We start from the raw sequence: 24,622 nt of genomic DNA on the forward strand, positions 1-24,622 counted from the left end.
ATCAAAACATTGACAAAACCCTGCTCTTTATGGTTGCTTATTCCCACAAATCGTACTCAGCAGAATGATCTTTGCCTGAACTGCTCAAGATATTGATAGCAGACAACTTGGCCTGATCCATATTCAGTAGGATAGACAGCAAGTACAATTTAATTAAAATTCCAAAATTCAGTCACTTCAATCCTCAATTAGCAACAGCGCAGCATCTTTGCAGCAAATTTGTGTGATTAACACTTAACCAGCGTCACTGTGCTGTCCTAGATACACATCTGAGACTGGTAAAGTTCCACTGACCCAAGGGTTTAAATGGAGGTGTTGAAAATGAATGGAGAGGCTGCAGAAATGATGCACAAATGTGAAACTGAAGATAAAAAATATTAATTCTGAAGACTATCTGAAGAAACATGGATGGCATTCCATTCAATATGAAATAGCAAGATGTTTAATTGATTTGAATTGCTAGATACAGGGCATCTAATTTATCAGGTAATCAAGGAAGAACAGGAGAATGCAATATCCAAACTAGAGTGCGGTTATTCAAGGGTGAAACCAGGAAGCAACCTTTCACATAACGGTTGTGGAAATTCAGAACTCTCATCTCCAAATGGCTGTGGATAACTGAATAATTGTATCTTCAAAAACTGAGATAGATAATTCAGTGTTAAGTGCAGGCCATTCTGCTGTAATGCACGGTTTGTCAACACGATCTCACTGTGCCGCGATTGATGAATTGTGGGCCCTGTTTTTAAAGCACCAACATTTACAATGTGTGTTGGCTGTAATGCGATTGTATCGCCAACACTTTAAGCGCTGTTTTCTGAAGCGCGATTTTCCTATAATGAAGGGTGGCACAAGAACTCAACCATTGCGTTATAGAAAAACTACCTGTAGCAGTAAAGGACATGGGGACAGGATATGGGAACATGTCAATGGAGTTAAGGTGCAGACCAACCCCATGATATAATTAAATGTTGAAGTGGTTAAATGGCCACTCTATTCCTAATGTTAAAAACATAGGAAGGAGGTTCAGGGTTAGGCTCTCAAGTCTGCTCTGCTAATTAATAAGATCATGACTGATCTTTTCTTCAGCTAAGCCTTTCAATGCAACCCCTACATTCCTCAATTCCTTTAATCTCCAAAATCTATCGATCGCTGACTTCAATAGATGCTCATAACATGAAATTCCATTCGTCAGAACAAATTACATCAATCTCATGAATACAATAACTGCCTGAGACTTCTATAATCCAAAGTTTGGAGGGATATGGGCCGGGTGCTGGCAGGCGGGACTAGATTGGGTTGGGATATCTGGTCGGCATGGACGGGTTGGACCGAAGGGTCTGTCTCCATGTTGTACACCTCGATGACTCTATGACTCTATAACTGCAGATGCTGTAGATAAGAAATAAAAATAGAAATTGCTGAAAAAGCTCAGCAGATCTGGCAGCATCTATGGAACGAAATCAAAGTTAACCTTTCGGGTTGAGTGACCCTGCCTCAGAGGGTGCCAAGGTGCCTGAGAGTTTAGCATTGCTTCCTCACAGCTTCAGGGGCCCAGGTTCAATTCCACCCTCAGGTGACTGTCTGTATGGAGTTTACACATTCTCCCTGTGTCTGCATGCATTTTCTCCGTACGCCCCGATTTCCTCCCACAGTCCAAAGATGTTCAGATTAATGCTTAATTGCCCATATTATCCAGGCTGGGTGGATTAGCCAAGGGAAATGCAGGGTTACAGGGGTAGGGTGAGGGTGGATGGGATACTCTTCAGGGGGTCAGTGTGATCTCGATGACTGAATGGCCATTGTGGGGATTCTGTGATTCTAGAACTGACGACAGCTAGGAAAATAGCTACCATCAGTTGTGAGGAAGGGTCACTGGACCAGAGACGTTAACTTTGATTTCTCCCCACAAGTGCTGCCAGATCTGCTGAGCTTTTCCAGCAATTTCTGTTTTTTCTTCTATAATTAAAGCTTGTCTTTGTTACCTTTTTACTTAAAAAAAAGATGTCCCATCACAAAAATAAGTCTGATACAGATATTCAAAGTTTATTAACAATTTAGATGAGGCAAATGGAGTAAGAAGGATTTTATGAGTCAATATAACTAGCGGATAATGATAATGTCAAATAATCACTAAAAGATTACAGCGTCCAGGTCAGAGATTTCTAAATGCAAATATTTGTTCGAAAGATAAGCTCTCATATACACAACAACTTTTACAACCTCAGCTTATCCTAAAGCACATCATTTAGATTCTTGAGCCATGTCGGCTTTTTCTTGATAAATGCTGTAGCTAATTTAAGCACAGCAAGATCTCACAAAGAGCAGCCAGATAACACACTAATTTAATGATGTTGGATGCAGGATAGATGCTGGCCAGGAGATTGTGACTGGAATTCAACATTGGATTCTATTACAGGTTTGAGTTTAATTTCCCATCATTTGCACAAAAAGGACATTAAAGATTCCAATTTCAAAACTTGGCTGACTGAGTGGAAAAGTTGAACAACCTGAGGTCATAAAATTCCGTCATTCATACACTCCCTCACACAGACCTCTCCTCAATATCATCACTGTAGCAGACAGAATAGAGTTCAAATCTTTGCAGGGTTAGGCTGCTGACAGGAACCATGGCAAAGAAAGTAAGAGATTGGGGAGGATCAGAAATGTCCACAATCAGAGGCACCTCCTTCTCCTGATCCTCAAGCTTAAATTTACCTCGGCCTCCTGGTCGCTATTCCCATTGTTCCACTGCCATGCTTAAAATATGGAGTCCCAGGGTGAAACAGAAGACTGAATCCAGTGATAAAAATGAGAAGGTGACATTAAATTAGATCCCCAAGTTCACAGAGATGGGTGTCCTTCCTGACTTCTATTTGGTTGACATGGTGAGGAGCTGGAAGGAATGTGGTATAAATCTGCCCCTCGTCAATGTCTTATCTCCTCTAAACTTGCACTACTCCCATTGGATAGTGTGGAGAAAATTAATATTCCCTGAGGTCATTCCCACCATAAACAGTGGCAGAAGCAGAATTTTCCACATCTTTTCAAGAAACGCACAGAGTTTTGAAAAGAAATATTAAGCTGGTATAGGGATGAAGCAAGGAAACGAGACAAACAAGAGACAAACAAGGATATCTTTCAGAAAGCCAACATACATTACAGGGGTCAGACCGTCTCCAAACATCAGGGTAGACCAAAATTAAATATTAAGAATCTAGAAGCCAAAAGTTACATTGTTTTTCAGTCTAAACTTGGCAGATCTGTGGAATAAGAGCTGTATCTCCTCATTGACAATGTGCAAATTCAAATGTTAAATGGCTTGTATCAAAATATTCGGGTAAAAAATGAGGTCTGCAGATGCTGGAGATCAGAGCTGAAAATGTGTTGCTGGTTAAAGGACAGCAGGTTAGGCAGCATCCAAGGAATAGGAAATTCGACGTTTCGGGCATAAGCCCTTCATCAGGAATCCTCATTCCTGATGAAGGGCTTATGCCCGAAACGTCGAAGTTCCTATTCCTTGGATGCTGCCTAACCTGCTGTCCTTTAACCAGCAACACATTTTCAGCTCTGTATCAAAATATAACTCAGAAGAATGTTGTTTGGTCATGTTAGTCATTCAGAAAGTGCTTTCCTCATGAAGAAAGCTATCTATTGAAAGGAAAATAGTGTGATTGAGCACAAATGATGATTAGATGATTTTGGGTCGAAGAAGGAATTGCAGGAAGTTTTGAGAAGCTGTGGGGTTACGGTCGATTAATCAAATAGACATTTTTGAGCCTGTTACTCTTCTTGACTGCATTTTAAAATTCTTATATTCTAATGAATACAAGTAGCTGCAATGAATTGTCTTTGAAAAATGCTTGGTTTGGAATGGGGTTGACCCTGAGGTGAAGGTCTGTATGATTGGGTCTGCCTTTAATTTGAGGTTTAGTTTGTCCTTGGTATTAAACTGCTTCTGTCCTTAAAATAAAGCAAAGAACTATGGATGCTGGAAATCTGAAATGAAAATAGAAGCTATTGGAGAAATAAAGCAGGTCTTGACAGCATCTTTGGAGAGCGAAACAGGGTTAACATTTCAAGGAAAATGACCCTTCTTCACAGTATTATTAGATTAGATTACTTACAGTGTGGAAACAGGCCCTTCGGCCCAACAAGTCCACACCGACCCGCTGAAGCGCAACCCACCCATACCCCTACATTTACCCCTTACCTAACACTACGGGCAATTTAGCATGGCCAATTCACCTGACCCGCACATCTTTGGAGTGTGGGAGGAAACCGGAGCACCCGGAGGAAACCCACGCAGACACAGGGAGAACGTGCAAACTCCACACAGTCAGTCGCCTGAGTCAGGAATTGAACCCAGGTCTCTGTTGCTGTGAGGCAGCAGTGCTAACCACTGTGCCACCGTATCTTACTATTATGCTACTTAGATTAAAATATTACCATGCAATTAAGAGACGTTTCTTTTCTTTTCAAAGATGTTCAAAGGTTGAATATAATTTCTTGATTATTTTATTACTGTTTGATAAAGATCTAACGGGAGGAATATTTCGGTCTTGTGGGTACGATTAATTGCTCAATGATTTTTCTTTCTTTTAGTTAGAAGTAAGTCCTACCTCAAAAACAAAATCATTGTACCCTTCACCTGGTGAGTATCCTGTTAAAGAGATGTGAGAGACTTAACAATACACTCTTGACTTTAACATTGGAGAAAGCCATGAGCATTTCATGTGTGTCTCTGTGGCTAACATGCTTAGCTCTGATTCAGAGATACATGGATTCAATTCTTGCTCCAAAGACTTTCTCTTTCAAAAATCTGATTGCATTTTATAACCTTTTGAAAGCAATGGGTTCAATATGCAGGATCTCTGGGCCTCTTTAGTTCAAGTACAACTTTCTGACTTTATTCTAGAATCCCTACAATTAGGAAGGAGGCCATTTGGCCCAAGGAGTCTGCTCCGACCCACTTAACAACTTTACACCCAGACCCCAACCTATACCCAACACGACACATTTACTGTGGCTAATCCATAAGCCTGCATATCTTTGGACTGTGGGAGGAAACCTGCAGAGACATGGGGAAAACATACAAGCACCCAACAGACAAGTCACCAAAGACTGGAATTGAACCTGGGTCTCTGGCACTATGAGACAGCGGTGCTAACCACTGAACCACTGTGCCACCCTAATATGGCCACCCATGCATCTCTGTTATGTGATATTACACGACAGTGTCAGTGGTCAAGCTGGTTGAATGAATGGTGCAACATGACAAATATATTTGACTGTCTTACAATGCAATCTTCAAGACAATTTTCAATGAGATCAAGGTTTGGCTAACTTACTCCCACCTTCAAACTGAGCATCAACATTAAAAACAAGGGAACAGTAAGATTATAGGGTGAACAATGTAGCAAAATTAAAGGCTAAGAATATATTTGGAACTTGGCCAACTCAGTTGCAGGTCAACGGAAACCCTGAATTAACTTGTGATTGGGGAATAGATCCATTTCTGTTGCTGTTGAATTTAGTGTGGTTAAGCATTGAAATTCTTGAGAAAATTTGCAGGGATATCCTTTCACAATTTTGCCTTTTTAAGGATTTGGACAGGTCTTGCTTCAGATTATTTATCTTTTTGTTCAATTTATCATATTGTCTGTAGGGAGGGTTTATGCATTATGGAATACAATATCAGAGTGGCAAGAAACTGGAACTCATGACCACACAGAGTGTTTGAGGCACTTAGCATTGATGCACTTAAGAGGAAGCGAGGGAGGAAGGGTGGAAGGGTGTAATGAAAAGTTGTGGTTAAAGTAAGGTGGGAGGTGTCTTGTGTGGAGGATTAACACAAGCAATAGACCTGTTGGGTCAGATAGTCTATTTCTGTGGTGTAAAATATGAGGTGCACTGCAGAAATTCACCAAGAATACTTTACCAACACTGATTCCACAGCCTATCATTATCATAGGGGGGTGTCTGCAAGTTCACAGTTTGATTGGCAGCTCCAAGTGGTTATAATATCTTTGATGTGAGGTTATGAATACAATTGTTTATTTTTAAAACAGATTAATTAGTGGAATGAATTTAAAAGCATAGTATGGGTTCCCGAGAATGAGTGCTGTTTTCAGAAGATTTAGAATTTTACTTTATTGCATTTCTGCATGGTTTCTAATGCATGGCAGATGGTAAATGGATTTGCATAGTGTAGAGGGTAGTTGTGGGCACATGGGTTGGAATGATGCTATCACATTATCACAGGAGCTATGAAGAGTCATTGGGAGTCAGTAGAAAGGGATAGGGGATATAAAAGGCCATGGGAAAGGGGGAGTGGGGGTATGGACTGGCATGGGTGAATCGTGGACATGAGGGGATATGATGGGTGTGCAGTCAAGGGGCCAGAAGGCTATTTCCTGTTTTTTTTCCCCTATAAGTCCCAAAGCACCGACGTCAGCCTTTCAAATATCATGCATCCACACCCAGCCACCCTCTATACTGTTAGCAAGGGCAGATTGCCTGGCTCCTGGTAACACCCACTCCCATCCTGGAACCATCTGTACTCCTGTTGCGATCTCTTCTACACTGGGGAGGCTGGACACCTTCTCGCAGAGCGCTTTAGAAAACATCTCTAGGACACTCACACCAATCAACCCCACCACCCCATGGCCAAACATTTCAACTCCCCCTCCCACTCTGCCGATTAAATGCAGTTCCTGGGCTTCCTCCATTGCCACTCCCTCACCACCCGATGCCTGGAGGAAGAATGCCTTATCTTCTGCCTTAGGACCCTTCAACCCCAGGGCATCAATGTGGACTTCATTTCCCTTACCCCCACCTTACACCAGTTCCAACCTTCCAGCTCAGTACTGCCCTCATGACTTGTCCCACCTGTCAATCTTCCTTCCCACCTATCTGCTCCACCCTCCTCTCTGACCTGTCACCTTTACCCCACCTTCATTCACCCACTGCACTCTCAGCTACCTTCTCCCCAGCCCCACCCCCCTCCTATTTATATCTCCACCCCCGAGGCTCCCAGCCTCATTCCTGATGAAGGGCTCCTGCCCAAAACATCGATTTTCCTGCTCCTCAGATGCTGCCTGACCTGCTTTGCTTTTCCAGCAACACACTCTCAACTCTGACCTAAAGCATCTGCAGACCTCACTGTCTCCTGACTCCTGGTAACATCCATCCCCATCCTGGGACCATCTGGGTCAGTTGTTCAGGAGTCAGACATGTGGGACCAGTATTTTTCCCTGACTCTGCACTCCCAAGTCCACATCAAAAATCTAGGCCCTTGTTAGATCACATTGAAATCTTCTGTACTCAAAGGAATATGAGCTTAATTATAGACGTCAAGTCATTGTCACTGTCTTACACTGTCGCATTGAGTCATGGCCTACCCCAGTGTACTTGCGATTCACACAAGAAATGTCAAATATTTGAAGTATCTATTTGTATTAAAATTAGTTCACATTGTTCGCGTTCACCACTGGGTGGGAAAGTGGTAGGTCTAATTTGTCACAGGCATTAAAAAAACTCACATCACTCCGGAACCTTAACACATTTTACTTTGATTAAATTCTTAATATCCCTGGATTGCTTGCAGCCTCAGACTGACTGATTAGATACTGTTAAATACACCCACACTACACAGTAATCAATAAATACATATATTACCTGATGGGCAGTTTCACTACAAGACTGAGACTAGAATGATTAACATACCAGAAAGTAGATTCAGCTTGCAAAGCAGCTGTTGGATTTAACACTGCGTCATTGACTGATGTCCTTATCACTCAGGCCTGATGTCACCGATAGTAAACATCATTGGATCAGCTCCCTTAAACATGAAATCCATTATCCAGTGTCATTTCTTTTTTCACTAAAGGCCTTGGGGAGAGTGCATATAAGAAGTATCAGTTCTTTGGAGAGACTGGAGAAGCTATAACTGTTGTCCTTAGGGCACAGCAAGTCATGAGGAGATTTGACTGAGCCATCACCTAATCATTTGTGGTTTTGAGAGAATAAAAGAGAGAGAGAGAGAGAGAGAGAGAGAGACTCCTTTTTTAAGTGGCAAAGAAGTTGTAACCCAACAACATAATAAGAAAACAAAGGCAATATGAGGAAATCTATTTTACGCACAGCAAGGTGCTGTAATTGGAAGTGCACTTGCTGAGAAAATGGCTGAATTGATGTTGTAAAGAGGAATGATTGAAACTTGAAAGAAATTTTTACAGGGTTGTTCAGAAAGAATAGGAGCAGGATTACATGGTCAACTCCATCAAAGAACAGTGACAGACACAATGGATTATTTCCTTTAAGTCCTGTGAAGTGATGTCATTATATAATACATGATCGGAAAAGTGGAGTTAAAGTCAATCAAAAATATCAGAATGATTTTGGGGCTCAAGTGGGAAGTTTCTGAGGACCAGTAGTAAGGTGAGGTGTGATCTGATTAATCCATCCAAATTTTGAAAAGGATTTGGTAGGGTACATACAAAGAAACTCTTATTTCTTGCGAAATCAGAAACAAGGGGACATAATCCTAAAATTAGAGTCAGGCTAATCAGGAACAAAATCTGGAACTTTCGCCCATCCAAAAGGCTATAGTGGTGGTAAAGACTGGAGGTTTGACATAGGCCCAGATTCTCACTCCTGAGTCAGGCAGAGTGAGTCGGGAAATCTTGCAACTTACTGCTCCCCTGCTTAGGGAAAATCACAACCGAATGGCACATCTTCTTTCCCGCGGGGGAGGGCACGGGGGATATGGGATGCAATTGAGTCTGCCACCCTCCGACTCAGATCAGAAACAAGGAACATTCATGACAGATGCTGTGAACAGAGGCAGGCGGTGTGAAAGGCCTACCTCACCTCACTGACACTTCACTCCAGCTACTTTATGAAATGTTAAGGCCTTTAGCCCTTACCACTCACACTGTTTCACACTCACCCCATCCAAATCGCCACACAAAACATGGCAACCATAGCACACCTCAACCACTGTGGCCCCTTGTTGCTCCAGACCAACTTAATTCCTGCTCAAACCCTAAAACACAAAATAATCCTTTTGCCACCTTAATGTCAATTAATATCACACCACTCTTTTCCCTTATACTCTGTCTGTCAACTCACTCAGTATCGACTATTGCTAAACCTCAGGAGTCATACCGAGATGGAATGAAATTCTAAATAGCTGTTACATCCTTCAGGGTGTAAAATAAAGTTTTATTCATAAAAGCTATTTGCAACATTTAAATTCCCTCAAGTATGTCAACCTGCATAGAAACAAACATTTGTATTCATAAACCAACATCATTTAATAGTTTGATTGATGGCTCAATAAGTTATGAACTTTGGAGTCTCTACTGAGATAAAGAAAGGTTGTGAAAAGCAGCTACACAGACAGCAGCAATGCACTAGCAATGACATAATAAGAACTCTTGAGTTAATGTCAATAGCTGTTGCAACTGCTGCAGCAGACTTTATTTATGTCTCACTTACACATGCAGGCTATTTCCTTTTTTTTAAGCAAGGGATGCAAATTTACACAACCTCACAGATTGAGTTTCCTTTCTTGTTTCTCACTAACTGGAAAGGCTTTTGAATATTTTGAATTGGTTGAAGATTAAAATAATAGTGGTATGGACATCCTACATTCTTCAAGACCATTCCTAATCATTCTAAAAAATGAACAGCTCCCTCACAGCTGCAGTAAATGTAGGGTCTGTTTGAATGCAGCACTGAATTCAACTGGCCCTTTATGGTCCCACTTCCTTTGGCCTGCTGATGAAAATGGGGTATGTCTGAAATAGGGGTCTGTTTTTCCAGATCCAGGGTCCACCCACTATTTGAAGTCTCCATGTAGGTTCCATAACTCTGCATAAATCTGGCCACAGATTTTGTTTTGTTGTTGAAAATGTTCAAAATGGAGAACTGTGACCAGTGGTGTCCCACAGGGATCCGTGCTGTGACCACTGTTGTTTGTGATATACATAAATGATCTGGAGGAAGGTATAGGCAGTCTGATTAGCAAGTTTGCAGATGACACTACGATTGGTGGAGTAGCAGGCGGTGAAGGGGTCTGTCAGAGAATGCAGCAGAATATAGATAGATTGGAGAGTTGGACAGAGAAATGACAGATGGAGTTCAATCTGGGCAAATGTGAGGTGATGCATTTTGGAAGATCCAATTCTTGAGCGAACAACACAGTAAATGGAAAAGCCCTGAGGAAAATTGATGTACAGGGAGATCTGGATATTCAGGTCCATAACACCCTGAGAGTGGCAATGCAGTTCGGTAGGGTGGTCAAGAAGGCATACGGCATGCTTTCCTTCATCGGATAGGATATTGAGTATAAGAGTTGGCAGGACATGTTACAGTTGTATAGGACTTTGGTTCAGCCACATTTGGAATACTGCATACAGTTCTGGTCACCACGTTACCAGAAGAATGTGGATGCTTTGGATAAGATGCACAGAAGGTTCACCAGGATGTTGCCTGGTATGGAGGACACTAGCTATAAAGAGAGGTTGAGTAGACTAGAATTATTTTCATTAGAAAGATGGAGTTTGAGGGGGGAGGCATAGACAGGGTGAACAGCAAGGAGCTTTTTCCCAGAGGGGGGAACTCGATTACTAGGTGTCACAAGTTCAAGGTGAGAGGGGAAAGGTTTAAGGAAGATATATGTGGAAAGTTCTTTACACAGAGGGTGGTGGGTGCCTCGCACACATTGCTAGTGGAGGTGATAGAGGAGGGCATGACACAGTCATTTAAGATGTATCTAGACAAATACATGAATGGGCAAGGAGCAGAGAGATACAGAATCGTGAAAAATAGGTGACAGGTTTAGATAGAGGATCTGGATCAGTACAGGCTTGGAGGGCCGAAGGGCCTGTTCCTGTGCTGTAAGTTTCTTTGTTCTTTGTTCTTCTTTGAGCAATGGTATCAAGGAATACATCGCTGAGCTATCATTTAATTGAATGGAGAGCAGATTTGAAGAACTAATTGGCGTACTCTTGTTCCTATGCATGCCTACTTCAAAGTTCAGGAAAAATAATCGGCCAATGCTTTTCAATTGCCGGGAAGCAGTTTTGAAAATGGGCCATAAGTCACTTAAACCAAGCCATTTGCTAAACATGCAATGGGAAAGTGAGTTCCTCATAAATTAGATTATGGGCAGAGGTAATGGGGAAATTATACACAAAAGACATATTGACTCTTACCCAAGTATGAGCCAGGGTTTGACATAGAACTTAGAAAACAGTAGCAGGAGGAGGCCATTTAGCTCTTTGAGTCTGCTCCCCTATTCAATATGATCCTGGCAGATCAATCGACTCAGTATCCTGTTCCTCCTGTCTCCCCATACCCTTTGATCACTTTAGTCCTAAGAAATATATCTAAGTACTTCTTAAAAACATCCTAACCAATCTGTCTCTGTTCATATATCAGTCCTGCCATCTATGGAATCAGTCTCATAAATCCTCATTGCATTCCCTCCATAGCCAGACTATCCATTCTAAGATGAGGAGACCAAACCTACACGCAATACTCCAGGTGTGGTCTCACCAAGGCGCTGTACAATTACAGCCAGTCATCCCTGCTCCTGTACTCAAATCTTCTTGCTATGAAGACCGACGTACCACCGCCTCCTTCAATGTCTGCTGTATCTGTGTGTATGGACAGATAATAATCTGCTTTCCTGTGTTTGCTATCGAAGTAGATGACCTCACATTTATCCATATTATACTTCGCTTGCCATGCATTTGCCTATTCACTCAACTTGTCCAAATGACATTAAAACATCTCTGCATCCTCCACATAGCTCACCTTCCCACCCAGCTTTGTGATGTGTGCATACCTGGAGATATTACATTTAGTTCCCTCACCTAAATCATTAGTACATATTGTGAATAGCTGGGGTCCAACACTGATTCCTGCAGCAATCCATTAGTCATTGGCTGCCACCTGGAACAATGGCCAATAACAATACTCTAATGGCCAATAACAATGAGCACCATCTACCGCCATTATGGTAGCAGGTTTAACAAATGATGGCACGGTGGCACAGTGGTTAGCACTGCTGCCTCACAGCGCCAGAGACCCGGGTTCAATTCCCGACTCAGGCGACTGACTGTGTGGAGTTTGCACATTCTCCCCGTGTCTGCGTGGGTTTCCTCCGGGTGCTCCGGTTTCCTCCCACAGTCCAAAGATGTGTGGGTTAGGTGAATTGGCCATGCTGAATTGCCCATAGTGTTAGGTAAGGGGTAAATGTAGGGGTATGGGTGGGTTGCGCTTCGGCGGGTCGGTGTGGACTTGTTGGGCCGAAGGGCCTGTTTCCACACTGTAAGTAATCTAATCTAATCTAAAATGACATTACACCAAGGATTGTACCTCAGAATTTTGAAGTGACTTCAAGGGAGCCACAGAAAGCATATAAATTTCAAATACTTGAATAGAAGCTCAAGCTCAACACACACTAATGATCTGGGCAATTCATGGGCTTCAATGCAAATATCTCCTTCTCCATCTCAAAGCAAAACAAGTTCTCATGATAATGCTGCCAGTGACCAGGCACTTCCCACATGTTCTGTGGATATTTGGATTTTTCAGAAGGGATAATGTTCGAATATAAATAAGAGCAGTCAATATTTTGCAGGAGGAATCTGTCCACTTCTATTGTTTCCCCTGTTATTGGCCAAAGCAGAGTTTGCATTAATGGGTATTCTAATCATGATGTTGAGGTGTCAGTGTTGGACTGGGGTGGACAAGGTTAAAAAAAAATCACACAACACCAGATTATAGTCCAACAAGACTTCCAAATAAATCTGTTGAACTATAAACTGGTGTGGTGTGATTTTTAACTTAGTGTTCTAAAACATACTAAATTAGTGAAAATACATTGGACAAAATCTGATGTCTCAGTAGTACACTATTAGTTTCCATTCATGACTGCTTTAATTCAACTTAAAGCAATCACGTCATCCTAAAGTAAAACAAAAACCAGAAAACATGAACTGGAAGTACAAGGAAGGTACAAAAAGTGTAGAAGATTAGATTAGATTACTTACAGTGTGGAAACAGGCCCTTTGGCCCAACAAGTCCACACCGACCTGCCGAAGTGCAACCCACCCAGACCCAGTCCCCTACATTTACCCCTTCACCTAACACTACGGGCAATTTAGCATGGCCAATTCACTTAACCTGCACATTTTTGGACTGTGGGAGAAAACCGGAGCACCCGGAGGAAACCCACGCAGACACAGGGAGAATGTGCAAACTCCACACAGACAGTTGCCTGAGGCAGGAATTGAACCCAGGTCTCTGGTGCTGTGAAGCAGCAGAATACCAAGTTAAAAATCACACAACACCAGATAGTATTAAAGAGTGAGCATCATCACTCTATCAGAAGCTTCTCAAGGTGCTCTACATACAATCAATCACTTTTGTGATTGAGTGAATGTTGCTACAAAATCAAATGTGGGACTCACTCTATAGATTGCAACAACTCCCCAAAAGCAATGAGATTAATGACTTGCTTTTTTTGGGGGTGTTGCGTGTCATCCTGTATTCTGAACTCAAACCCCTCGAGCTATGACATTAGGAAGCATGATCAAAGACTAAACCACAACCCTTGGGATCTAATGCATAGCAATCACAATTCACACATATGCAGGACATCTTTCTTTCAAAAAGAAAAAAATAGGCAAAGTGGTGAGCAGTCACCGCCAGGAATTAATAAGAAGCAACTTCATGTCAATCGGGAGAAGCAGGCCACTGAGAATGGAGGGCAAGTAACAATGTACCCTCCTTTAACTTTTCTTTTGTGTCTTTATATTGTTCACTGAATGAGAGAGTGGAAGGATTTACAGACTGTTTAACAGACTGACAGACTGCAATTATCTCTATAACAGGGAGGTTACATAGGAGACGGTTGGGGAGCGTGGAGATGTAGTGATGGTGTAATTACTCAAACAAACTGGATGCTAGGTGCCCACCAGGTATTAAGGCAGTATTCCGTGTTGATTCCCCAATTCCCGGCGTGGAGTTTAAACTTCACATCTTCTGATTCAAAGGCAGGGATATTACCATTAATCCAGTTACCAGTGGCAAAGTCCAGGAGTAGGCTTCTCAATTGCAGTCTCACACATTGCCAAGCACATGGACAGCCGTGGTTCAAGAAGGCAGCTCAATATCTCTTTCTCAAGGCTATTAGTGAAGAGTAATAAATGCTGACCTAACCAGCAACGCCCACATCCCATGGACAAATTAAAAAAACTTGAAAGAACTGACAACTAGAAAGGAAAACATATTATAGGTTGGGGCTGGGGGAGTGCCAGTTGCAATCAGGAGGTTGTTAAGCATTGGAATCCTGTTCATGAGGTCAGTGTGATTAAGTTTGTTATTAGCTCAACACACCAACCCTCCAATCTACCACTTAGCAGTTTAATTATACCCTAAGAAACCAGGTGGAAACACAGCAATACAATTTAATATCTTCTGTTAAATGAAAACGTTAGCTGCTTGTGGACCACTTTTTCGACATTGGAATTTGGGGAATAGAATTAAAATATATACATACTTTTACAATAACATGCATCAAAAAAATGGTAGCTGCAAAGATTGAATCAATTACCCATGAGCCCTATGCCAAAAATAATCACTCTGAAATAAATGAGATACAGAGCACAGTTGAATAACAAAATAATACATTTGAAGTAGAACAACGCTGTATTCATGAATTAAAGGTCAATTTATCTTATACAATGTTATCTGAATAATCCTTCAAAAGCAAATTGATTCTTAACCTATTTTAGTGGGTCCTGGATGTGCTCCAGCAGGGAAGGGCCATTCACAGTTGCCCATAACTCATGATCTTTCCATCCATTGACTTTATTGCTAGATGCTATGGGACTGCACAGCAGAGTTTTCCTGAGATTTGCTCTCTCGAAGAGCTGAAAGAATCCGACTGCACAGGCAAACCAGTTTGTATACTCGAAGCAGCTATGCAGTCACAGTGATTGTGTCCGAATTATGAACTTGTCAGTGCAAATATCATCATATATTAGCTGCACAGAGCAGACAAACACAAAGGTAGATCTCCCTCTGCTAATGTGTGGGGTGGCTCTGGAAATTTGCTTCTTTTAAAAGAACCAGACAGTAGCTTTATGAATATTGTCAACAATTTTCATATTTACAATGTTGTTGAACAGTTCAATTTCCAATACCTGCAAAAAAGTAAGCAAAACCCTTTCTACTGATTCTGTGTTGCAATGTTATGGTAACATTTCCCTTTGTTCGTGACGCCACTAATTAGTTATTTTTGATCTCCACAAGCTACTTTTGTTGTAATGCAGCTGCTGGGAGATATGTGTGTGTGAACCCTAGTTTTTTTTGCTCTCAGTTTTCCTCCCTGCCTTCTGGGGAAAGACTCTGTCTTTGATCCCTGTGAATAATATTCAGTGAGATCCCACCCTTTGGGAAACTGGGTATAAACCCAACTGGAGTCAGCCCACCGAATTGCAATCTGAACTTCAGCAGTTAGCCTTGGAAATTTTCTTTCTTCACCTTAGTGTTGTAGTCATGTCAGCAGGGATTTAGATCCTCAGATATTTTCTGTTGGTCTGAGCACTGGATTGCAACATGGCTCAAGGAAAACATTGTTAGAAGAAGTTGGATTATGTCCAAGCTGAGGAAAAACCAAATGTAAGATACTGCACTGGAGAATTATGTGAAGATTTGTAACGAGAAGCTCATCGGCTGGAGAAGTTGGTTGAGCAGAGGACTACGATTTATCTAACCCAATAGGCTGCAAATGTGTCACAATCCTGCTTTGACACAATAAGATTAAACTTTGAACTTAGAGGTCAATGGTATGGAATAAGCTTCCTGTTTTCCTCCCTTCTATATGAAAAGCATTAACTCTAACTGGTGCATTCCACTGGCCAGATGTGAGGCTATGTGACTGTGGTCTTAATTAACTGTCACGCTCTGTGGTTCTGGCCATACTAGGGATATAGGATCTTGAGATTTATCATGAAGCGTGTAAGTGCCTTACCCAGATGACCATTTTCAATGAGTGTCAGCAGATGGCTTAGCTTTAGAAGTGCCAAAACCAAGCTGTATTTTGTCCTCAATTGAGGTTCCTCACATTTGCTAACGAGGAAAGATTTCCTGCCTGAATCACTGGGACCTCAACCAGTGGTCACTCTCCCAAATTCTCCCTCAACTGAGGATTGGAATTGTAACATAAACTGGAATTGAACCTGATACTGAGATGATCTGCACTGTCATTTCCACTCTGGCCAATTCTTGGACCGTGTGGGCCATTAGAGGAATTGCAAAGTGAAATCTCTGCACTTATTCACCAAGACATGTTCAACTGCACATGCCAAACTAGTATTTCAAAGAATGAGGGCAGTAGGCACATCAGGACACCAGAATTTCCAACCTATCTTCCAAGTCACACATGATCCTGACTTGGAAATGTACTTCCGTTCCTTCACTGTTGCTGAGCCCAAGTTCTGGAACTTGCTGTCCAATTTTGTGGGAGCACCTTCACCACGTGGACTGTTCCAGTTCAAAAAGGTAGCTTCCCACCAACTTCTCCAGGGCAACTAACAATGCTGGCCTTGCCAGCAGCACCCAATTCCTCTAAATAAATGATGAACATTTCAAAATGTAGCTCAAAGTAACTTGTTAATGCAACAACACAAGATGCTTCACTCATAGCTGCAAGGGTGAGAGATAAAGCTACACCATAGTAACCCTAATTCAATCTCCATATTCTTTGTCTGGGTGGTCTCCCTGCTCAATAATAAAATCATAGAATTACTCCTAAACTGCCTTTGCACACGAGTAGCTACACTACTAAAGCACATTTCTACACATGACAGGGATAGAGAGGTGACCCAATGAGTGCCCATTAAATGTGTCTCCTACTCACTGTGACATGTTGGTATGTCGCAGTATTTCCAATACACTCCATCTTCATACTCAGCAACGTAACACCATGGTCTCACATCATTGTCTGGATTCCTGGAGAGGCAAGAGACTATCCATTAGGCTACTTCATGGTCAATCATTTTATTTTACTGTCGTTATCGAGATTGTGGATTCCTTATACAGAACAGTTTTGAGGACCACCTGTCAGTTTTACCGAGCCATCATTCTGTTATTAGAACCGTAGAATCCCTACAGCAAGCCAATCGGCCCATCGAGTCCACTCTGACCCTTTATTGGGGTGTAAACCTGTGTTTCTGGAGAAATAAGAGGCAGAAGAATGCCTCATGGGTGACCCTGCAGCTAAAAAGCTGAAACATCAGAAGAAAGCCAGCAATGAATATGGAGACGTCACTGACAGTGTAGAGCCTGATGAAGCTATGAGACACCTTCTGTATCACAGGCTGCAAATATTGCCTGTCAACATGAACCTGGTGCAAGGGAAAGATAAGCACAAATTGTTCTCAAAGAGCACAGATAAGTTGGTGCATCAAAGCCCTTTGAGATTACTTCTTGAAGGTTACATTTAAAGAGGATCCCTTTGATGAACAGTTTCCTTCGCATTTGTGTTAAGTGTTCAGTAATTAAATGGGGACAAATCCTGGAAGTTGCTGCTTGATTAAACATTTTCTGTCTCAGAGCCAAACTGATACCCCTGGCCACTGCTGAGTTTGAAATAGCATGCCAAAAGCGTGCCCCATTTTCTTCACCTCTTTTCCTGAAGGCAGTGATCAGTGCCAGGGTGTGGGTGCCTAGTCATTTGTTCCCTTACCTGAACAAAATTCTCTTTTGTGCCATGATAACATATTGTTGCTGAGAAAGGGCCTGTCAGTGCTGGGACTGCATTACAAAGCAATGTCAAATCTAGTATTGTGCCAATTATAGTCACAAACAACAATGTGGGAATGGGAGGTGTACAGTATTCCCAGCTCAATAAAACAAAAAAAAACACTGTTGCTTTAAACAAATAGCAAAGGGAGTGTCAGAAAAGGGCACAGAGATAAAAGGAGTCAGAAGACGAAAAAAATGTCGCAGTAAAGAAAGTACTCAGAAAAACAGCATTTGTCATAAAAGTGTCAGAATCCTGCTTGGTGAGTGCACAAGAAACGTAGAGACAGAGTGAACACAGTTAACAGGAAAGATGATGGTGCCAGGAATAAAGCACTAATTAACACAGCTACTGACAGCTCCTGTGAGTTGGGTCCAAAATATCTTTTGGAGTAATTAGATTAAATGACTGTCTAATGGTCCCTGAAATAAAGCATATTTTAAACCCACCACATTTTTAAAATTAGAATAATGTTTTCTTTGGCAGTGGACAGGATGTCTTTATTTTAAATAAAATACTCTGGAACTGTTCCACTTGGTGGAACAAGTTTCTGGCTCATGCAGGGAATAGTGGCTCAGGGAAAGAGCACATCAGTCCAGTCTGACAATGTCTCCAAACCTTCAGGAGCAGAACAAATGGTGCAGGAAGATATTTCCCCAGTGATTGTTGAATTTGGGAGTCATTGAGCATTATAGCCCAGAAACAGACCCTTCGGTCCTACTGGCCAATGCTGACCATAATCCCAAACTGAATTACTCCCATCTGCCTGTGCTTCACTCCAAACATTCCTTCTTCATCTACTCATCTAAATGCCTCTTAAATGTTGTAACTGTACCTACATCTACCACTTCCTCTGGAAGTTCATTCCACACACGAACCACTAGTGATCCTTTGAGCTGAATGGCACGTACAGAAAGGGAGTTCACAATATGCTCCCACATTTACACATATGACACACAGATGTTACACATGTCAATGGGAACCTGAGTAACACATCTGAACGGTGGCCAGCCTCCATGATCTGCCCCAGTACTAACCACTTCTAATGGTTGGTTATGATCATTCTGCTTTAGATGGTACTGATAGACTCTTCTTCCTCTCTCCAGCTGTTATAGTCATTGAGAACTCTACCTGGATCCTGTTGTATGTTGTTGCAATGCCGACTCATGCCAGCTTGTAGTTGGATCTGTTTTTTATCACCCTCCTCTTTTTTTGACTGGATCTACGTGGTTCACAGTGTGGAGAAAATCACTAGACAGTACTAATGAGGAGTGACTCCTGTCTGAAACAAGACAGAGTCATAGAGTCAAACAGCACAGAAACAAACCCTTCAGTCCCAACTGGTTCATGTCAACCATAATCCCAAAATAAACTAGTCCCACCTGGCTGCACTTGGCCCAATATCCCTCCAAATCTTTGTTATTCATGTACTTACCTAAATGTCTTTTAAATGTTGTAACTGTAGCCACATCCACCACTGCCTCTGGAAGTTCATTTTATACATAAACAACTCTGTGTAAAAAAAATTCTCTCAATTCTTTTTAAAATCTTTCTGCTCTCACCTTATAAACATGCCCCTCATGTCTTGAAATCCCCCATCCTGAGGAAAAGACATCTACCATTCACCTTATTTATACCCTTTATTATCTGATAAACCTCTATAAGGTCACCTCTCAAACTCCTAGCCCCCTAGTGAAAGGAGTCTCAGCCTATCCAGCCTTTCCTTATAATTCAAACCCACAATTTCTCAGATGTAGATAATTGCTTGATAACAATCAGGTACATTAATTAGTGAAATATTGTGCCTAAAGCTATTGGCAACCTGTGTACACAAAGTCCATGTTCTGCCTTTCCCCATCTAAGCCCTTGTGACATCATCAGGTTGGCATAGAGCTAACATTAACCATTTCAGAACAATTCTCTTATATAACATTTCCCACAAGTCTTTTCCCCAGAGTTAACATTTTTACATTCATCTATACAATTAGTTTGCCACCAATCCATCTCTCTACAAGTCTCTGACTTCATAAATGCAAATGCAATGGTGAGGTCACAATTCTTCCAGAATGTATTCTCTTCAGACTCATAAGTTTGGTGGGACTTAAGCCTGAGGATTGTTGACATTGTTTCTGCACTTGACTCTGATGATCTGTAAAGTTTTTCTACAATGGGGAATCTTTCACCTTTTGGATGTCCTTCACTGAGCATGTTGTTTCTGCTGAATCAGATAGTCAGTTGATTACCTTGTCTAGGGGATCCATAATCTTCTGAATTTCTTGCACAGATTAGATTAGATTCCCTACAGTATGGAAACAGACCCTTTGGCCCAACAAGTACAGACCGACCCTTGGAATTGTTCCCTGTTGGATCAGTTAGTTGACTAGAAACTCATATGCAGACCATCTTCAATCCGTGTAAGAAAATCCTTAATCTCAATCTGTTGTTACATCTGCATTCAAGTATGCCAACTATTTACTCCAACTTGTAGATGATTTTGAAGTTCTTCATGCGCTCTCTGTGGTTGTCTTTCTGGTGAATTCAACATCTTCATTCATCCTATTTGAGGATGGCTGCTGATTTATCTCTGTCACTGGCACTGATAATAGCTTTTCGGGAGATAAAAAAAATTCAAATATTCCTCTTGACGTTTTGTTGTTTCATCATCTGACAGCAAATTTAAATCTGCACTTTGTTTGTCATGCTATGTTAGTATCCAAACAAGATTAATCAATGAGCTCAAGTGAGTTATACTGCTTATTCCCATTTTCTTGCCTGTATCTTCTCACAAAGTTTGTTAGTTTCTGTTACCTGCATTTCCCCCAGTGATGACAGAAATGGAAAACATTTCTGTCAGCCCTAATTAGAAACAAATTTCCACTCTGTTGATAAGATAAAAAGATTCTCTTATGCTAACATCTGTGATCTCAATGAAATCTGTCTTCTTTTTGAACTCCATAATGAAGACAAATGAAATATTCACTTGCGGCCCTTGACTGGCTGTGCAAGAACTATCTGGATAGACTGAGTATACCATGATCTCTCTTTGCCAGTTGGCTGTCCATTGTAACTATTTGAAGCCTAAGTCAAGAATTTTGATGTCAAGGCATGTGTGTATGCTCATGAATGAGTTCCTTGATTACAAAATATGCACACATTCCCCACTACCTTACACCCTTTGTATTGCACTGTTGCTTAGAATTACGTGGCTGTAATTCTAATCTTAATCTTAAGAGCTGTTCCACATGGACCACGTAGTTTCATCTCTGTCAGTTGAAACATCTGTTTCTTCAGCCACAATGATATGTTTGCCCTTATATCAAAATTAAAGTTAATGAAATGTCCATTTACATAAACCGGATCTGTCAAACCCAAGTTAACTGGATTACCAATTTCCTCTGGGAATGACCTTGGGTATCTTCTCTAAAGCTGGTGGCTCTACTACATTAACAACTCTACAGAAATAGTCAGTTGACTTTTTGCTGCACCAGAATGATTCAATTTCTGCACATTTCCTGGAATTGACTTACAGTTTTATATATCAGCATTCTTTTATTAATAGTGAAGAGACTGGTTCTGCCTGTGAGGCTTCGTTATTCCTACTACTTGGCCTATTTTTTGTGTTAGCTTGTCATATGTGTCATCAAGGCAAGAATGGGTTTTTGTTCTTCTCTGGTGATAATGTTGTCCTTCTCCTTTCAGTTTTTTTCTATGATACATTCTCCTCTCTGTTACCAGCACAATCTGAATACCCTTTTTTTGCAAAATCAAATTTTATTTGGATCAGAATAAAAGCTGGCAATGACTCCTCAGTAATTCCAACTACAATTCTGTACCTAAACAGAACTCTGATTTCAAAGTTGCAGCTGTCGAAAAGTCTGTTGAGATCATTCATGAAATTATCAATGGTTTGCCCTAATTTTTGTTTGGTTGCTCAGAGATTATTTATCAAAATTGTGAATAACTTCATCCAAAATATCTCTACCTCCTTTCATATTTTACTGAGCTGAAACATCATTGGCTGAAAGTCCAATTGAAAGCCATATTTGCTTATCTTGGATCCAAGTGAAACTAATTTTGTCACTTGAGAACTGTTTTCTTTAAGATGGCCAATCCTACATTCTATGTGTCCCATCTTTGAAATTTTATCTGCCAAGGAATATTATTTGTCCTTCCATTTCTTCCTCCTGTACTTCTTACATTAACGCATATTAAATCAGTAGTATCTTGATATTGCTCTAGTCTCCTTTACCAGTAGACTCCTATTTCTGTGATCTAGTAATGCTGTTTTATTTTCCTTTTCTTAAAAGCTTTTAAACTCTGCAATACAGCAATGCTGCATCTCTGTACTGCTTACCGGGGTTTCCCCATATTTCTGCAGTCAAATGAAAGGTTACTGGCTTTTCTGCCGGTAAATGGATGATTTTCCACCTTTTGTGGCCTAATTAGCAATGCCTCCCCCTTTTCCCAACATTTTTGCTTAATAACTGGCACCTGCAGCCTTGATAAATTCTTCCTGAATGATCTGTAGTTTAAATTATGGATCCCACACTATTATTGCAGCCTCAATTGTTTAGCTATCTTCTTCTGTTGGACTCTGTCTATTTAGGGCTTTGGATTAGACTGGTGCTGGAAAAGCACAGCAGGTCAGGCAGCATCCGAAGAGCAGGAAAATCAATGTTTCGGGCAAAAGCCCTTCATCAGGAATAGGCTATTCCTGATGAAGAACTTTTGCCCGAAACATCGATTTTCCTGCTCCTCATATGCTGCCTGACCTGCTGTGCTTTTCTAGCACCAGTCTAATCTGGATTCTGGTTCCCAGCATCTGCAGTCCGTGTTTTTACCTATTTAGGGCTCTGTCTGTTCCCTTTTATCACCTCAATTCTGGCTCCATGATGTTAATATTGCTGCAATATCAGTGTAAATTACTTACATCGCCTTCGATTTTCCTTCTTGATGGCATCCATTCACTATGGGGACAATGCTTGTTGTGAGCTGTAAGGATCCCTTTTAAAATTCCAGCCTTCTCACCCTATTCAGCGTTGTTGACTTAAAAGTTTTCCCTTCATCCAGCAGGATGTTTTGACCCATCGGTGGACCTCCGAGGCTGAACCGTGAAACCGGACTGCTCCTTCAGAGACCTGCTTCCCTGTGGAATCTGTATTTGCCAGGTGTGGCTACTTGGTCTGCAGTAAAAATGTTTTACTGTTTCGAGCTGTGTCCACCTTGTTAGTCTTTCCCAGAATTTGACTGCAGGCTGTTTGACTGCTCAGTTGTTGCAGCTGCTGACTCTCTGTATGTGTAGCCCTTCAAGTTGTAATGTCACTAAAGCACAAAATGTCCAGTTCTGCTCCTGGGTTCATTAAAACTTCCCGTTCCTAGATCCACAAGAATTCTTATTATTGTTATCTTTGGTATTCGCAATGATGCTCACTACTTGTCTGAGAGAGAGAGATTTTTGTTGTTGAACCCCTTCCCAATCACAACCTTTGACTCCAGCTGAAGGGCAGAGTTAAATGCAACACGTCACTTTGTGCGCGGTTGTATTGAATCTGATGCAGCGTTGAGTGTCACAGCAAGTCAGTGGCAATGTGAGGAAACTGTGCTGAGACAAAACGTAGCTAAGTTTCACAATATAAAAAGGAATGCACAAATCACCACCCAATATGATGATGTTGTATGGACTCAGACAGGAGAACAACTTTAAATATTGAAGGAGTAAGGCCAAATATCCAAGTCTCCCTCGTAAACTCATCGACAGTGTCCAACATACCAGTGTAATTTGTGCCTAGCTGCTACGATGCAGTAAACTATATTTTGTTTTAGACTCATCAGACTAGCAAGAGGTTTACCTTCCGCACACCAGATCTAGAAAAGGGCAGCAAATTAACAAGTTGGAAGCTACACCATGATGATCTGTGGTAAAGGTTTGTATCTTATCGACAAATAGTTTATACACATCTTTTTCTTTTTTTTAATGTTCATTCAGGGGATGTGGTCTCTGCTGGCTGCACCATTTTATTGTGCATATATTACACATTACTAGTGAAGGCATTTGGTGAGCTGCCTTGCAGTTCATTTAGTGTGTGTAGACCCATAGGGAGGGAGTTTCAGGATTTTGACTCAGCAACAATGAAGGAACTGTGAGATATTTCAGAATTAGGATGATGAGAGGCTTGGAGGAGAACTTTCAGGGAGTGGTGTTCTCATGCATCTGCTTCCTTTTAGATGGAAGAGGTCATGGGTTTTGAAGATGCTGTCTAATGTGCTTTGTTGAATTCCAGAAGTGCATCGTGCAGATTGTATACACTGCTGCTATTGAGTCAGGAATGATTGTCTGTGGATGTGGTGCAGGCTTCAATGTCTTGGGTGCTTTGTTGGAGCTGCACTCAGCCAGGAACGTCGGGAGTATTCCCTCACACTCCTAACCTGTGTCACTGGCTTGGTAATCTGTGACAACATGCATCTGGATTCCATCAAAACAGATGGTGAAATTTGAATTCAATAAAATCCAAAATGTAGAAAAAGCTGTTTGGTAACCATACAGCCATTGTTAATTCTCCTAAAGTGTTTCACTAATGACCTGTAGGGAAGGAAATTTGCCATCCTCACCCAGTCTGGCGTGCAGTCAGAGACTCATAAAACTTCCCTTTCACTACCTGAGAAGAGATAACTGGAGACCAGAAGAGAGATTCAAACGCCTTCCCATTTCCCAAAAACTCACACTTATTGACAGGAGATTAGAAATCTATTTTCTGAAAATTTGAACCTTCTTTTGATAACATCCTGCTCTTG

At 41.3% G+C, this 24,622-nt stretch overlaps 1 protein-coding gene across 3 annotated transcripts in view; it reads right to left on the reverse strand.

The window, feature by feature from the left end:
• Window positions 1-24,622, reverse strand: part of kremen1 (kringle containing transmembrane protein 1) — a 214,492-nt gene that overhangs the window by 98,937 nt on the left and 90,933 nt on the right. For all 3 annotated transcript variants that reach the window (XM_060843717.1, XM_060843715.1, XM_060843716.1), the window contains exon 3: window positions 16,946-17,037. In XM_060843717.1, coding sequence (XP_060699700.1) covers window positions 16,946-17,037 — 92 coding nt within the window. The remainder of the gene's footprint in view (window positions 1-16,945; window positions 17,038-24,622) is intronic.

Source organism: Hemiscyllium ocellatum, chromosome 24, assembly GCF_020745735.1.
Source record: "Hemiscyllium ocellatum isolate sHemOce1 chromosome 24, sHemOce1.pat.X.cur, whole genome shotgun sequence".
Taxonomy (NCBI): domain Eukaryota; kingdom Metazoa; phylum Chordata; class Chondrichthyes; order Orectolobiformes; family Hemiscylliidae; genus Hemiscyllium; species Hemiscyllium ocellatum.